This window comes from Rhinopithecus bieti, unplaced genomic scaffold (genome assembly GCF_001698545.2).
Source record: "Rhinopithecus bieti isolate Rb0 unplaced genomic scaffold, ASM169854v2 scaffold_7414, whole genome shotgun sequence".
In the NCBI taxonomy this organism is placed as follows: domain Eukaryota; kingdom Metazoa; phylum Chordata; class Mammalia; order Primates; family Cercopithecidae; genus Rhinopithecus; species Rhinopithecus bieti.
The window spans coordinates 2,429,404-2,444,491 of NW_016806087.1; the positions used below are offsets into that span (position 1 = coordinate 2,429,404).

Sequence of the window (15,088 nt, forward strand, 5' to 3'; positions counted from 1 at the left end):
TTGCATTATTTTCTCATTTATTATGTGAGATTAACCTGCATTGTGCGTACCTATAGTTAATTTATTTTCACTGCCTATGGTATTTATCCCTTTCACTATTGACCTTTATATTGACAAAAGAATGTCCTAGGGCTTTCTGAACATGTCTGCATGTGTGTACATGTCCTCTCCATGGTAGGAACATAGTATGTACATATTCTCTCCATGGTAGGGACATAGGAATGGAATTGCTGGGTTGTAGAATGTACACAGCATGAGTTTTTGCCAGTTGTGAGTGAATTTCTGTCTAAACTCGTACCAGTTTCCTAAGTAATTTAGTGCCTTGCTGTACTTCTTTACTCTAAGACTTTAAAAATATATGCTAGTTGCTGTGACTCATGTCTGTAATCCCAGCACTGTGGGACGCCATGGTGGGCGGATCACTTGAGGTCAGGAGTTTCGAGACCAGGCTGGCCAACATGGTGAAACTCCATCTCTACTAAAAATATAAAAATTAACCAGGTGTGGTGTCACACATCTGTAATCCCAGCTACTCAGGAGGCTGAGACAGGAGAATCGCTTGAACCTGGGAGGCGGAGGTTGCAGTGAACCGATATTGCACCACTGCACTCTAGCCTGGGTGACAGAGTGAGACTCCACCTCAAAAATAAATAAATAAATAAATAAAATAAATATGACATATGAAAATGTATTAAAATATTATATGTAAAATATATATAATATAGTATATGCCACTCCACATGAACTAGCATATATATATTATCTATTAGCATATATATTTATGATATAATTATGTTACATAATATATATATTATATGCTATATATAATATTAGCATATAATATGTATGCTAGCTCATGTGGAGTGGTATCTCTTTATATTAATATTTTATTTACCATTTTCTTGATTATTCATGAACCCAGAGGTCTTTTTCTTTTTTTTTTTTTTTTTTGAGATGGAATCTCGCTCTGTCACCCAGGCTGGATGGAGTGCAGTGGCACGATCTCAGCTCACTGCAACCTCTGTCTCCCAGGTTCAAGCAATTCTCCTGCCTCAGCCTCCCAAGTAGCTGGGACTACAGGCGCACACTGCCACGCCTGGCTAATTTTTTGTATTTTAGTAGAGACGGGGTTTCACCGTGTTGCCCAGGCTGGTCTCCAATTCCTGAGCTCAGGCAATCCACCCGCCTCAGCCTCCCAAAGTGCTGGGATTACAGGCATGAGCCACCGCGCCCGGCCTCTCAGAGGTATTTTTCTATATTGTCGTTTGGATTTCTCTCTTGTGAATTGCCTGACCGTATCATCTGTCCATCTTTCTTTTGGGTAGTTGTTTTCTTGCTTTTTTTTTTTTTTTTTCCTTAAGTTCTTTATATATTCTGTAGTCTTCTGGGTTATTAGCAATTCAATTCGGTTCTTTTATTCTATATATTTTATACTTTGTGTGATATTCTTTTAAATGCAGTTTTAAAATGTTCATTATGTTTTCTCTTGGTGAAATCCCTCTTCCTTTAGTATCCCTTTCTACTGATTATTGCAGTCAGATTTATCATATCATTTTAGCTCTTTCTCCCCTAGAAGGTAGGAGATTTAGCATAGTTTTTTGCTCAGTGTTTTGTGGGATTGCATATCCCATAGAGGTTAAGAATGTAATCTGTCTGGTTTCAAATCCTGGCTTGGTCACTTACTACGTAACCTTGGACTAATTTCTTCATCACTTTGTGCTGCATTACCTCAAGTATATGAGAAGAAGAAGAATACTCACCTTAGGTGCTTAATAAACAAAAGCTGTTGCCATCATTGTTTGTAGTTCTGTCGTCCTAAAATCAGACATCTAGAACGAGTTTCAAGCTAGTATCTGTTAATACCTGATTTGGGAGGCGGGAGGTAGGACCATAAATGTTTGAATTCTATCCCTGGTTCACAGAATTAGGAAGTTGGATTTGAATCTTTCTAGCAGTTTTAAAAGTAAATGAGTTAGGAATATTAGACACTTAATAAGTAAATTGTTCTTATTGTGAACATACATTCAACTACTTAAAACATGCAGAGTGAGAGATTTGTGTTATTGTTTAACTGAGGTTTGGGCATTTGGCCTGTATCCTAGAAATGAACTATATCTTAGCAGCTGTGATAAAGATAAAGTGGTCAGAGTTGAGAAATATTGAAATGAAAAGTACATGCGCCTGAGAGTCATACAAACCTGGATCTAAATGCCGTCCCTTCCACATATATAACTGTGTGACGTTGGACAAGATGCTAATCCTCAATGAGTTTTAATCTCACTTGTAAAATGGGAGTAATATCATTATTGTGAAGATGAGACAGGCTTCCATTTGAAAGAGGGAACACTTAGTATGGTGAAAAGGAAACATTAAATTTTATCAAGGTAGCTTTTTAAAGAAACCTGGTTGTTGTTATCATTCCTTAAAGGATAAGACAAACTAGTTGAGGTTTAGTATTTGTTATACCTAGTGTTTTTTATGTAGGTCACATTGCAAATCAGTATTTTATATAGCACTCTGGGACACTGAAGTAATTATGGTTTCTGCCTTAATGTTTTGTGTAATCCACAGTATCATTTTGCTTTAAAAGACTCAAAAGTTCTGATGTATTTGTTTTTTTCTTCTTCTGTAACATATTACATGTTGAGCATCCCTCATGCAAAAATCTGAAATCCAAAATCGTAAGCTTTTTTTGTTTTTTGTTTTTTTTTTTTGGACGGAGTCTCACTCTGTCACCCAGGCTGGAATGCAGTGGCACAATTTTGGCTCACTACAACTTCTGCCTCCTGAATTCAGGCGATTCTCCTACCTTAGCCTATCACGTAGCCAGTATTACAGGTGCGTGTCACCATGCCCAGCTAATTTTTGTATTTTTAGTAGAGACAGGGTTTCACCATGTTGGCCAGGCTGGTCTCAAGTGATCTGCCTGCCTCGGCCTCCCAAAGTTCTGGGATTACAGGCGAGAGCCACTGCGCCTGGCCATCCTAAACTTTTTGAGCACTGACATGATGCCACAAGTAGAAAATTCTACACCTGACCTCATATGACAGGTCAGTCAGAGTGCAATCAGAACTTTGTTTCAGGCACAGAATTATTAAATACAGTGTATAAAATTACTTTTAGCCTATATGAAACACGAGTGAATTTTGTGTTTAGACCTGGGTCCCATTCCCCAAGATATCTCATTATATATATGCAAACATTCCAAAATCCACAACCTTTCTGGTCCTAAGCATTTCAGGTAAGGCATGTTCAACCTGTACCAGTTATACTTATGATTGAAGGCCTAATATCTGGTCAGAAATCGACATCTAATTATTACATTATTTTAATGAAAAAATTTTTTTGTGGTAGTTAACTAGGAATGTAAATTACTAAAAAGGATTGCTTATAATTAATAGTAATTGCATACAATTTTCTGGAGTTGCAGCTTAAAATGGATTAGAAATTTCCCAGTTTTGTTTTATATTTTGAAAAAAATATTTAATTGGTTATCTTTCCAGTAAGTACAAGGTGGACTGTGCATGCCTCAAAGAAAACCCAGAGTGCCCTGTTCTAAAACGTAGTTCTGAATCCATGGAAAATATCAGTAGTGGTTATGAGACCAGACGGAAAAAAGGAAAAAAAGACAAAGATATTTCAAAAGAAAAAGATACACAAAATCAGAATATTACTTTGGATTGTGAAGGAACAACCAACAAAATGAAGAGCCCAGAAACTAAACAAAGAAAGCTTTCTCCACTGAGACTGTCAGTATCAAATAATCAGGTACTGAACTCTGCTCTCAATGAAACTGAATAAACAAAAGAAAATAATCTGTCATATTTCATCCTCTTCTTTGTTATATGTATAATTGTTTAAAGTATTTTTAAGTCCATTCTGTCATTTAATGAAGTATTCATAAGTGTAAAATACAGGTTCTGCTAGAATTTGTACAATATTTGTTGAATTATTAAGAAACAGCGCAGTCAGCAAATCCTTGCAGAATTGCAGACAAGATTATCCTAAGACTAGATAACTTTAAAAAATCTTCTAGGTGGCACTTTATGTTCATAATAAATGTTCTTATTTAAAGTCTTAAGCTGCAAAATTTTCTTTCCTTAAACATGGGGATGCAGGTAATCTTATCAATTCTATAAGCATGTCACAATAATAGCAAATAAAATTATTGAGACAAAATTCACTAAGAACATACAAGGTAATTTTGGGGGTAGAGTTTGGCCAAAGTCTGTTGCCCCACCAGTAAATATATTGTTATATGTCCTCTATAAACAAAAAACAGTTAGGAGGGATAATTAAAATGTGAAAATTAAGTAAGGTTTTGCTCATTTCCAGGGCCCTATCTTCTAGAAATGATTTACCTTAAACTTTCAACTGAACAAACACTTATTGAGCACTGGGTATTTGCAGGTTTTTCTGAAATAATGTATAGGTTTATGTTTTGGGAACTCTATAAATATAAGGCCGTGCTACCATATTTGACCTATATTGATAAAAACTTGATTGGCTAAAACTTAAAAAGCAAAAGTATTTGATTGCATGATTTTGAAAAGCATCTTGAATTAGGAAACCAGTTCTAAATTTCTTAAATGAATTTAAGTAGGCTGATGATATTTACATGTTGAATTTCTTGTGGTTGAAAGACATTAAAGTATTTTAATGTCACTGGTTATATAGATGGAATAATAGTTTGTATAAAGAAGTCATTTCCATTTTTCAGGAACCAGATTTTATTGATGATATAGAAGAAAAAACTCCTGTTAGTAATGAAGTAGAAATGGAGTCAGAGGAGCAGATTGCAGAAAGGAAAAGGAAGATGGTAAGTTGGGAAGCTACTAGTTTGGGCTTAGTGACAGCTGCTCTGTATATGGTAATTGTTGCTGCCTTTACGTGGGCTTTTACGCTATTCTTTGAAGTTAGCAAATGATGTGCCATTGAGCGTTTTTATTTGGTTTGATCATTACCATTTAAATAAATGTCACTAATCTTGTATTTGTGTTGGTTGTTCATTAGAGATTTAAGAATGTATGACATTTAAGAAATATGAATATTTTGGAAGTAATAACTTAATATTTTAATTCCACAATGAACTATTAATAAATTTTAATGCCACAATTATTGTTCAGAATGTCTTTTCTTAGCTAAATGTATCCTTTCATGATTTGAAATATAATAAAAACAGAACTTTAAACCTTACAGCACCAAATAAATTGCTTATGCAAAAAAAACAAAACTGACCACTGGTAGCTATTTCTGTATTCTCACACTGCTATCATACAGTAAGGTTCTCATTAAAATAAATTTAGGATGTATATTCCTTGTACTATTTACAAATATTTTATCAATGTAAAAATTAGGACAAGGTATTTTCTCACAAATTATGGTAATTTAGCATTTGATCTGTCAGTCAAGGTAATTTAGCATTTGATATATCAACCAGTTAAGAAAATATCATGGTATACTTTCCATGCCCTAAAATTTGAAAGTGACTTTACAAACTGACTGATGGCCTTATGATAGGTGCTCCCCATTCCCCTTTACTTCGTATGCTCCTTTGCGTCCCGTTTTCTGGGTTTTCTTGTTGTATTCCATGGAATCTCATGTCACATATTTAAGGGTGAGATGTTTGAAAGTTTGGTCATTGTTGACTGGGAGCGGTGGCTCACACCACTCACTTTGGGAGGCCAAGGTGGGTAGATTACCTGAGGCCAGAAGTTCGAGACCAGCCTGGTCAACACGGTGAAATCCCGTCTCTACTAAAAATACAAAAATTAGCCGGGCATGGTGGTATGCTCTTATATTCCCAGCTATTCAAGAGACTGAGGTGGGAGAATTGCTTGAACCCAGGAGGTGGAGGTTGCAGCGAGGTACCTGGGCGACAGAGCGAGACTCTGTCTCCAACAACAGCAACAAAAAAAGTCTGGTCATTGTTGACCTACTTAATATATGCCTGTTTTTATCACCTTGATAGTTTTCTAATATTGATGAATTATTGATACTCAGAATTCTGAAAACAATGAAGAACAGTTTCATAGCCTTAGGATTTCAGGAACACTGGTCTGTCGAGACAAGGTAGTATTAGAAGAAAAGAAAATAGAAAATATTGGAGGAGTTTATAAAGGAGAAATTATTGTACCTAAAGGGATTATCTTGAACCTTTTTTGAGATTCGATTATATGTAAGTTATGTGTGCCTTTTCAAGTTACCTGTGGCTCGTTATTGAGTATTGATTTTTAGTACTGTTCTGTTTATTCTTCAACTGACACAGCCTTGTGCTGGGAATTTTTAGGAAATCAATTTAAAGTATTACTTGTTTCTGTGTGTGGCAAGTGTCTGGTGGGAGGAACCTCTTTTATAACTGGCTTTAAGGGCTGTCGCGACAACTTTGGAGAAAAAATGAAATAAAAAAAAAATCATACGCCAGGCATGGTAGCTCACATCTGTAATCCCAGCACTTTGGGAGGCTGAGGTGGGAAGATCACTTCAGCCCAGGAGTTGAGAGACCCACCATGGGCAATATAGCGAGACCTCATCTGTACAAAAAATTTAAAAAATTAGACAGGTTTGACAGCGCATGCCTGTAGTCCCAGCTATTCAGGATGCTGAGGCGGGAGGATCACTTGAGTCCAGAAGGTCAAGGCTGCACTGAGCTGTGATGCTACCACTGCACTCCAGCCTTGGTGATGACAGAGTGAGATCCCTGTCACAAAACAAACAAAAACAGAAAACTAGTGGGGGTTTGTTGTTTGCCCATAAATACTTTTATTCAGATTGAATTCTGTTTATAAACATTTATATGGGGCTACTTTAAATATATATTTTTCTATAAATGCTGACAAAGTTAGTGGATCTTAGAACATCCTCATTTCTAGATGTCAGAAGGAAATTCGATATTTGCTGGGCGCGGTGGCTCACGCCTGTAATCCCAGCACTTTGGGAGGCCAAGACGGGTGGATCACCTGAGGTCAGGAGTTTGAGACCAGCCTGGCCAATATGATGAAACCCCGTGTCTACTAAAAATACAAAAGTTAGCCGGGCATGGTGGCATGCAACTGTAATCCCAGCCACTTGGGAGACTGAGGCAGGAGAATCACTTGAACCTGGGAGGCGGAGGTTGCAGTGAACTGAGATTGTACCGTTGCACTCCAGCCTGGGCAACAAGAGCGAAACTCCATCTCCACAAAAAAGAGAGAATTGTATACTCCATGTTAAACTTGGTGGAACTTAGAAAATACATATGTATATTGGCTTCCTTACTTGGAATCCGTTTTTGGTCCTGGTTTTGCTTACTAGTATGCTATAGTAAAATGAAGTTTTATGTCCTTCAAAGTTTTATGTCCATTTTATATATTCTGCCATCTGCCATTAAGGTGGATATGAAACTGAGTATTTTCATGGGAATAAAATGTGGAAAACTTGAAAGTATAAATGTTTTTAATTTGGTATTTCAAAAGGATATGAAATTAAAATCTAAAAATCCTTGGCTCCTGACCCATAGCTCTCCAAGTCATCGCAATTGTTACTTCTAATTGGTACATTTGCTTTGATGTTTGCATTAAAGAATTTTTTGGTGTAGTCAAATAAGCAGAATGAAAAATCATGCATCCTAGGATTCCTAAGCAATTAGTAGAGTTCCCTACCCCCAAGTATTAATATTATATTTGGTTTTGAAAAGTTTAAAATGAATCACCTTTAATTTTCCTAGTCTTGATTTATATTGGTTAGATTAACATCAGTAGTCAGAAAGATAATGTCAAATCAAAAAGTGAGAAAGAGGGACAACTAAAACTAGGTAGAATAAAGATGGTGGCATACTACTCTTGAGAAACTTAGTCAAACTGATTTAAATCTCCACCTGTGACAAGATAGATAGACTTCCAAACCATTATGGAGATACAGGTTATTACTTTTCCAGGACCAGAAATTTTCCAGGGTTAATATTTTGAAATATTTGCATTGCACTTACCAGTTGAAGATCCCAAATCCAAAAATCTGAAATGCTCCAATGAGCATTTCCTTTGAGCACCATGTTGGCCATCAAAAAGTTATGGATTTCAGAGCATTTCAGAGTTAAGATGCTCACCTAGACTCGGTATCATGTATATTTATCAGATTGCAGTAAGACGAGTCAGTAATAACATCTTCCCGGATAAACTCCATGTAATCACCAAATTTAAATGTATAGTAGTCCCTCCTTATCTGCAGGTTTGCTTTCCCAGGTTTCAGTTACCCACTGAGGTTCAAAATATTAAGGTATTTTGAGAGAGATACCACATTCACGTAACTTTCATTACAGTACATGGTTATAATTGTTCGATTTTGTTACAGTTACATATGTATAGGAAAAAACAGCACTGTATGTATATGGTTCAGTACTATCTGCAGTTTCAGGCATGCTTTGGTGGTCTTGAAATGTATCCCCTGTGAATAAGTGGGATCTATTGTACTTCACCCTATCCTTTTGTAGTACAGCTTGAAAAATACAAAACTGGCAATTTTAACCTGTGTACATAATTTCATATACCACCTATTAAAATCATGCCTAATTTCCAGAAATTGCACCAGGGTATTTATGTGTTTTGGTTGTTGGCTTCATTTTTTTAAATGAGAATGGAAGGCAGTATCTCTGCTTTTAGAAGTATTTACAAAAATAATTACAACTCAGCAATAAGTGAAGGAGATATAAATATGATAGATAACTTATAGCTGGGGAGAGATCAGATTGTTTCATGAACTCTAGGTAATATATTTATGTATGTATATTTAATATATTTCTATATATTTATTATGGACCTTTTGAGTAGGGTTTAACCAAATACAGGTTAGCTTATGACAAAGTTTTATGGAATGTATTTTTCCAGGGGAAATCCTGGAGACAGCTATAAATATAATTATATTTGGTTGGGATTATAGGCTATTTTAGGGAAGAGGGCTACTAGGGAGATAAAGTTGGCTATAGGTCACACAAAATACTCAGGGATGAAGATTTCATGAAAGAATATTTATGTGGCCAAGATGGAAGGCCTTTTCATTTCCAGTTCCATTACCCTCTACCCCTTTTGGCCTTTTGGATTTTTCTTTTATGAACATTTTCTTTTTCCATCCATCATATTTTGTCTTTTTTTTCCTTAGGAAGTTGTTACCTGCTTTAACAAAAGCAAATTTGTGGCTAAGTTATATGGAACTGCATGGTTGTTGTACATTAGGAAAATCTTACCGTTAGCCAGTAGACTGAAATACAGTAGACTGTTTATACTCACTTGATTCCAAAAACCAGGGCACTACTGAGTGTCCTTCTAGTGTGTTTGTGGAGGTGGGGTTAGGTGGCTGTAATCTTGTCATATAAATAGTACATGTGGAAGGGGATTAGATACTGGGGGGTATACCTGTAGCTTAAAGTGATCATTTTAAAAGCAGCGAATTTCTGAAAGATTTAAATACTAAAAGAGACTTGTTGCTGGGCCTGGTGGCTCATGCCTGTAACCCCAGCACTTTGGGAGGCCAAGTTGGTTGATCACTTGAGTTCACGAGTTCGAGACCAGACTGGGTGACATGGCCAAACTCCATCTCTACTAAAAATACAAAGATTAGCCAGGCATGGTGGGACATGCCTGTAATCCCAGCTACTTGGGAGGCTGAGGCACGAGAATCACTTGAACCCAGAGGAGGAGGTTGCAATGAGCCAAGATGGCACCACTGCACTGCAGCCTGGGTGACAGTGAAAAGCTCAAAAAAAAAAACAAAAAACAAAAAAAACACTTCCTCCCCCATTTATAATGGCATGAAAACAGTCTCCTTTGTAGTTTTCAAATATTTCCAAAATAATTTTTCATAATCCTCATAATGTACTTTGGGAATATAATCTTGGTAATATTTGATGGCCTGTATTGTCAGGTTGCTTACAATTGAGTCCACAGAAGATGATTCAGTGTGGTCTTCATATTTAAAAGGACGGACATTTGATAAACAGTGAAAGGGTATGACAAGGAAGTCACGTAGGCAAGATTCCTGGACTTGTCAAGCAGCTAGGATAGTCTAGAATTTTTATACCACCACAACATAAACTTCATGAGGGAGAAAACCTATAGTTTTATTCATTGTTGTAGCCCTAGCTCCTAGGGGAATAAAAAATGGTGGGCAAAAAAGTAGACCCTCAAATGAGCTAACTGAATGTTCCTGACAACCATTTGAGGAAAGATAGATACAGGCCCATGAATGTGAACTGAATGAAGCTTCCCTGTAGTTCAGGTAATGCATGATCTGGAGGCCTTTGCCCTGGATTGTGCAGGATTCTCCATAATTTTCTCAGCTTTCATCCTTCACATCAAGAAGTATTCCATGCAAGTATAACTTGAGATGCTTTGTGAAAAAGAGCCATGATCAGTTTACTATGACGAGCACTATACGATATCCTTCCTTTTCAGATTTCCAGTGTACATGTGTTTAAAAACTTGAGAAATTGTCAGATTTTCCTAAACTTGTATACCCTTGCAGTTTCTTGTGGATAACACCTTTGACTCCCACAGAGTGTTATTCAGTGGAACAGACACTGTGGGAAAACACTACAGACTACATGCTGTTACTAAATGTCTCTAGGTAAACTTGACTGACTTCATTCAGAAAATCACTTTAGAAGATGCAATGCTTTAATAAAAAAAATAGGGAGGATAAATTTGTTGCCAGAAAAGTCATCTGGTGACAGGATTTGAGATTTTATCCAACTCCCTGTTCTGTCCTCAGCATGATTAAGTTGATACTGATTTTTTTTTGTAAGGTCCCGTTTTCTCTAATTGTAGAGAGTGGAAATTGTATTTCTAAAGAGGAGTAATTAATGACATTGTGGTGTTAGTGAAAGGGAACCTGTTTCTTATTTTTATTTTTCTTTTTTTTTTTGAGACGGAGTCTCACTCTGTCACCAGGCCTGGAGTACAGTGGTGTAATGTTGGCTCACTGCAACCTCTGCCTCCCGGGTTCAAGTGATTCTCCTGCCTCAGCCTCCCAAGTAGCTGGGATTACAGTGCCCACCACCACGCCTGGCTTTTTGTATCTTTAGTAGAGATGGGGTTTCACCATGTCGGCCAGGCTGGTCTCGAACTCCTGACCTTGTGATCCACCCACTTCTGCCTCCAAAAGTGCTGGGATTACAGGCTAGAGCCACTGTGCCCAGCCACCTATTTTTATTAGGTACACAGTTCAAACAAAATGGGGTTAATCAGCTTTAGCTGCCTTCTAATAAATTCAAGATTTCCAAAATTGTTGAAATGCTTCCAGTTACATGTCTTCAAGTAACAGTGATACGTGCTTGACATAATGTACATACAGTTCTTACTCATGTAACAAAAATGTGAGATCTTGCCATTTGAAGTATCAGATGAACAAAGAAGGCAAGGTCACTGCTCTGGAGAAGCTTTCGTAGAGAATGGGGTAGAGGGAATAACAAGCGAGTATCAAAATAATAAAGAGTGCCATGAGTATAAATTCAATCACTTGATAGAGGAAATGGAGACACCACACAAGCCATACATGTTATTTTGGAATGATTTTTATTGGTAACAAATAATATTACCCATCTTTTTAGATTTATAAGTTAATCTTCGTTATATAAAAGGTTAACACTTTTTTGAGCAAGGAATCATTTAATTTCTCTATTTCAAGACCAAAGGATAGGGTGATTTTGTGGTGGGCTCTGGCTTTCCTTTTCCTATTTTTTTTTAGATAAAGACAGGGCCTCGCTCTGTTGTCCAAGCTGGAGTGCACTGGTGTGATCGGTAGCTCACCGCAGCCTCCAACTCTTGGACTCAAGCAATCCTCCTCCCTCAGTGTCTGGAGTAGCCTGAACTACAGGCGCATGCCACCATGTTCCACTAATGTAAAATTTTTTTTTTTCCTGAGACAGAGTCTCGCTTTGTCACCTGGCTGGAGTGCAGTGGCACAATCTCAGCTCACTGCATCCTCCACCTCCCAGGTTCAAGCAATTCTCCTGCCCCAACCTCCTGAGTAGCTGGGACTACAGGCGCATGCCACTACACCTGGCTAATTTTTGTTTTTTTTAGTAGACAGGGTTTCACTGTGTTAGCCAGGATGGTCTCAATCTCTTGACCTCATGATGCATCCGCCTCAGCCTCCCAAAGTGCTGAGATTACAGGCGTTTAAGCCACCTCGCCCGGCCTAAATTTTTTTGTGGAGATGGGGGTCTTGCTTTATGATGGGGATATTACTAAGCAGACTGCTTATAGGAAATTACAGTCCTCTGTATTTACTCTTGTAAAACCATAAACTAAGATACATGTCATAAAAATAATGTATAGATTTCATGGGAAATCTTATCAAGTTTAGATTATATAGCACAGGTGTTAGGGACTATGGAAAGTCTGCTGGGGTCAATTAGGACTCCTAATTTCTCTATCTCTAGATAGTCAGCTGTAACTACCTCAAAGAATAAAACTTGTTTTTCAGTTACAGCTATAAAATGGGCGGCAAATTTTGTCTTTAAATATGTACTATATACATGCCTGTGTCAAACAATGTACTGTATGTAATGGTGACTAGAAAAGCTGAATGACATATGACCTTTAAGAAATTTAAAATAAATGTAGAAAATCAGGCATATTTATATTTCAAAATATTTGTGTATTTTAAGATAAAGTTAGGTTTAAAGCTGTTAGGAAATGTTTAGTGCTTTCAGCTTTATTCTTACCCAGCTGTAGTAATATAGGAAGGGTTTTTGCTTTATGTAGTGGCAGTAATTGGAAAGAAGAGTAAATTAGGAGCCAGGAAACCTGCATAATAATTATGGCTCTGCTTTTGAATGAGTCACTTAATACACATGGGCTTTGGTTTCTTCAGCAGTATTGGACCACATCATTTTTTAAGATCCTGATCAACTCTAGATTATGAACCATCTCAATACAGGATTTTGCTCTGACTATAAATTAGCTGTAGTGTTTACAGGGGAGTTTGATTTTTTAATTGAATGTTTATATCATAGTTTTATCTGTGACCCTTATTCCTACTATCCAAAACAAAAAAATACTGGACTATGTCAGACTCTTTTGGCATAAATTCATATTTACCTTAGAACACCCAGGATAATCATACTACAGAAAGCATCTTCCTTGGGGCCCGCCTTGTGGGTAGTTTTTTCTTTTACACATACAGTGATTCTTGCCAAGACAAGTTTGTTTCTTCTGGAAAAATGTACTTTCCCCAAATTTTTTATTTTAAATTTTTTGAAAAGAAGTAACCATAGTAATTAATCCCTCCCCTCCAACCAGGTTCATCAGGTAAAGTGCAGTTTGGGAAAATGATCTTTTTAGTTACTCCAAATTTCTCCTTTTCTAAATTCAGGGTTTTAGAGAAGCCCTGATAAAAACAGTTTTACAGAGAACCACATGACAAAAAGGGGTAAAGGTAATTTAAAAGCCCCAAAATAAGGAATTTTCTAAGGAAAGAACTCAGATGTAAAACTTTCAGTTCCAGTGAACAAGTAGAACCATCTTTTGCATGTGCTATTTTAATGTTTGCCTGTCCCAGGCTAGGAGAAGTGAGATGAAGATACGTAATCCATGAACAAAGAACCTTACCTCTTTGGACCTGTTTCCTCAGAGTCATGTTTGCAATATGACAATTTGCTGTAACAAATTAGAAACTTATAAGTATTATTACTTTTGTTGACATAATATTTTGTTCCCTTGCTGAGTGTAACAACAACAACAACAAAAATATAGGAACAGGTAAACAGTAGTTTCCAAAGTGTAGGTATCTTGAGCTTTGAATCTCTGCTGGTAAGTAGTGGAACTAAAGCTCCAACATTGAGAAGACTATGGCATCCAGACCTTGAGTTTCTGATCTTTCTTCCTCACATCGATGGTAATAAAGGAGGAAAGACAAATGGATCTGAGCCTCAGGACCTGGTTCTTTTCATTTGAAGAACTGGACAGTTGATGGATGTGGTTCCTGGTTCTGGTTTAGAGCTGAAGCATCTGCCAGGCCCACTGGTCAAGGCTCTGGGTCTTGCTCTTAATGTTCTCTTTGGATAGAGAACTGTGATGCTCAAAGGAACACTTGGCTGTTTCTCAGTCCCTGTCTTGAATTGTCAGTGTAAGACAGGAAGAGCAGAAGGTAGAGGAATACCTTATAAGAATTACAATGGAGGGCGAGAGGCTAAAGTAGAAATAATAATTAACATACGGAATGCCTACAATTTTCCAACTACTGTTTGAAAACCTCACATTTTCTGTTGGAACCAAATAACAACTCAGAGAAGTGCAAGTTTTATTACCCACATCTTACTGTCTCAGAAAGGTTAACTTGCCTGGAGTCACAGAGATACTTACCAAATGACAGTTGTAATTTTTAAATGCAAGACTTTACCTCACAACATCCTGCTGCAGTATGTCAATAATATACTCACTCAAGTGCATATGAATTTTACCTTTTCAGCATATCATTACCTTAGGGATTCTGGATCTTTTCTTAAAAGGCTGGTTTCTGTATTATTAAGAGAAAAGATTTTCGGTTTGGTAAAACAAGGTAATTTTTGAGGCTTTTTTTGCTTTGCTTTACCCTTATCATTAACACTCAATCATCCAAGTGTTTCCTTCATGAAATACTTGTAGTAACAGGGCTTACCAAGATGATGGGAATTCTGAAAGGTCTTGAATGAACAGAAATGTTTTTTCTCCCCATATCCACCAATAATAGAAGTAGTTTGCTAATAGTATCATAGCAATTATTTTTAAAATTTATCACAAACATTTGGACTTAATTTTACTTTTGAGCAATGATATTTATGATGTCACTTAAATTTTAAATTTCATAGACAAGAGAAGAAAGAAAAATGGAAGCAATTTTGCAAGCTTTTGCCAGACTTGAAAAGAGAGAGAAAAGAAGAGAACAAGCTTTGGAAAGGATCAGCACAGCCAAAACTGAAGTTAAAACTGAATGTAAAGATACACAGATTGTCAGTGATGCTGAAGTTATTCAGGTATTACTTATTCAGGTCTAGTTTTATTTTCTTAAACACTTTCAAATAAAATTTCTATGCTTGCATTAATTACTTATAAGGAATTTTTTTTTTTTTTTTTTT

The 15,088-nt window shown here is 36.7% G+C and overlaps 1 protein-coding gene across 2 annotated transcripts in view; it reads left to right on the plus strand.

Annotated features, from left to right (window-relative positions):
- The window catches only part of KMT2E (lysine methyltransferase 2E (inactive)), an 80,145-nt gene that overhangs the window by 51,632 nt on the left and 13,425 nt on the right, over positions 1–15,088 (plus strand). For both annotated transcript variants that reach the window (XM_017874650.1, XM_017874651.1), the window contains exons 13-15: positions 3,504–3,768; positions 4,721–4,819; positions 14,822–14,986. In XM_017874650.1, the coding sequence (XP_017730139.1) occupies positions 3,504–3,768; positions 4,721–4,819; positions 14,822–14,986 (529 nt within the window). The remainder of the gene's footprint in view (positions 1–3,503; positions 3,769–4,720; positions 4,820–14,821; positions 14,987–15,088) is intronic.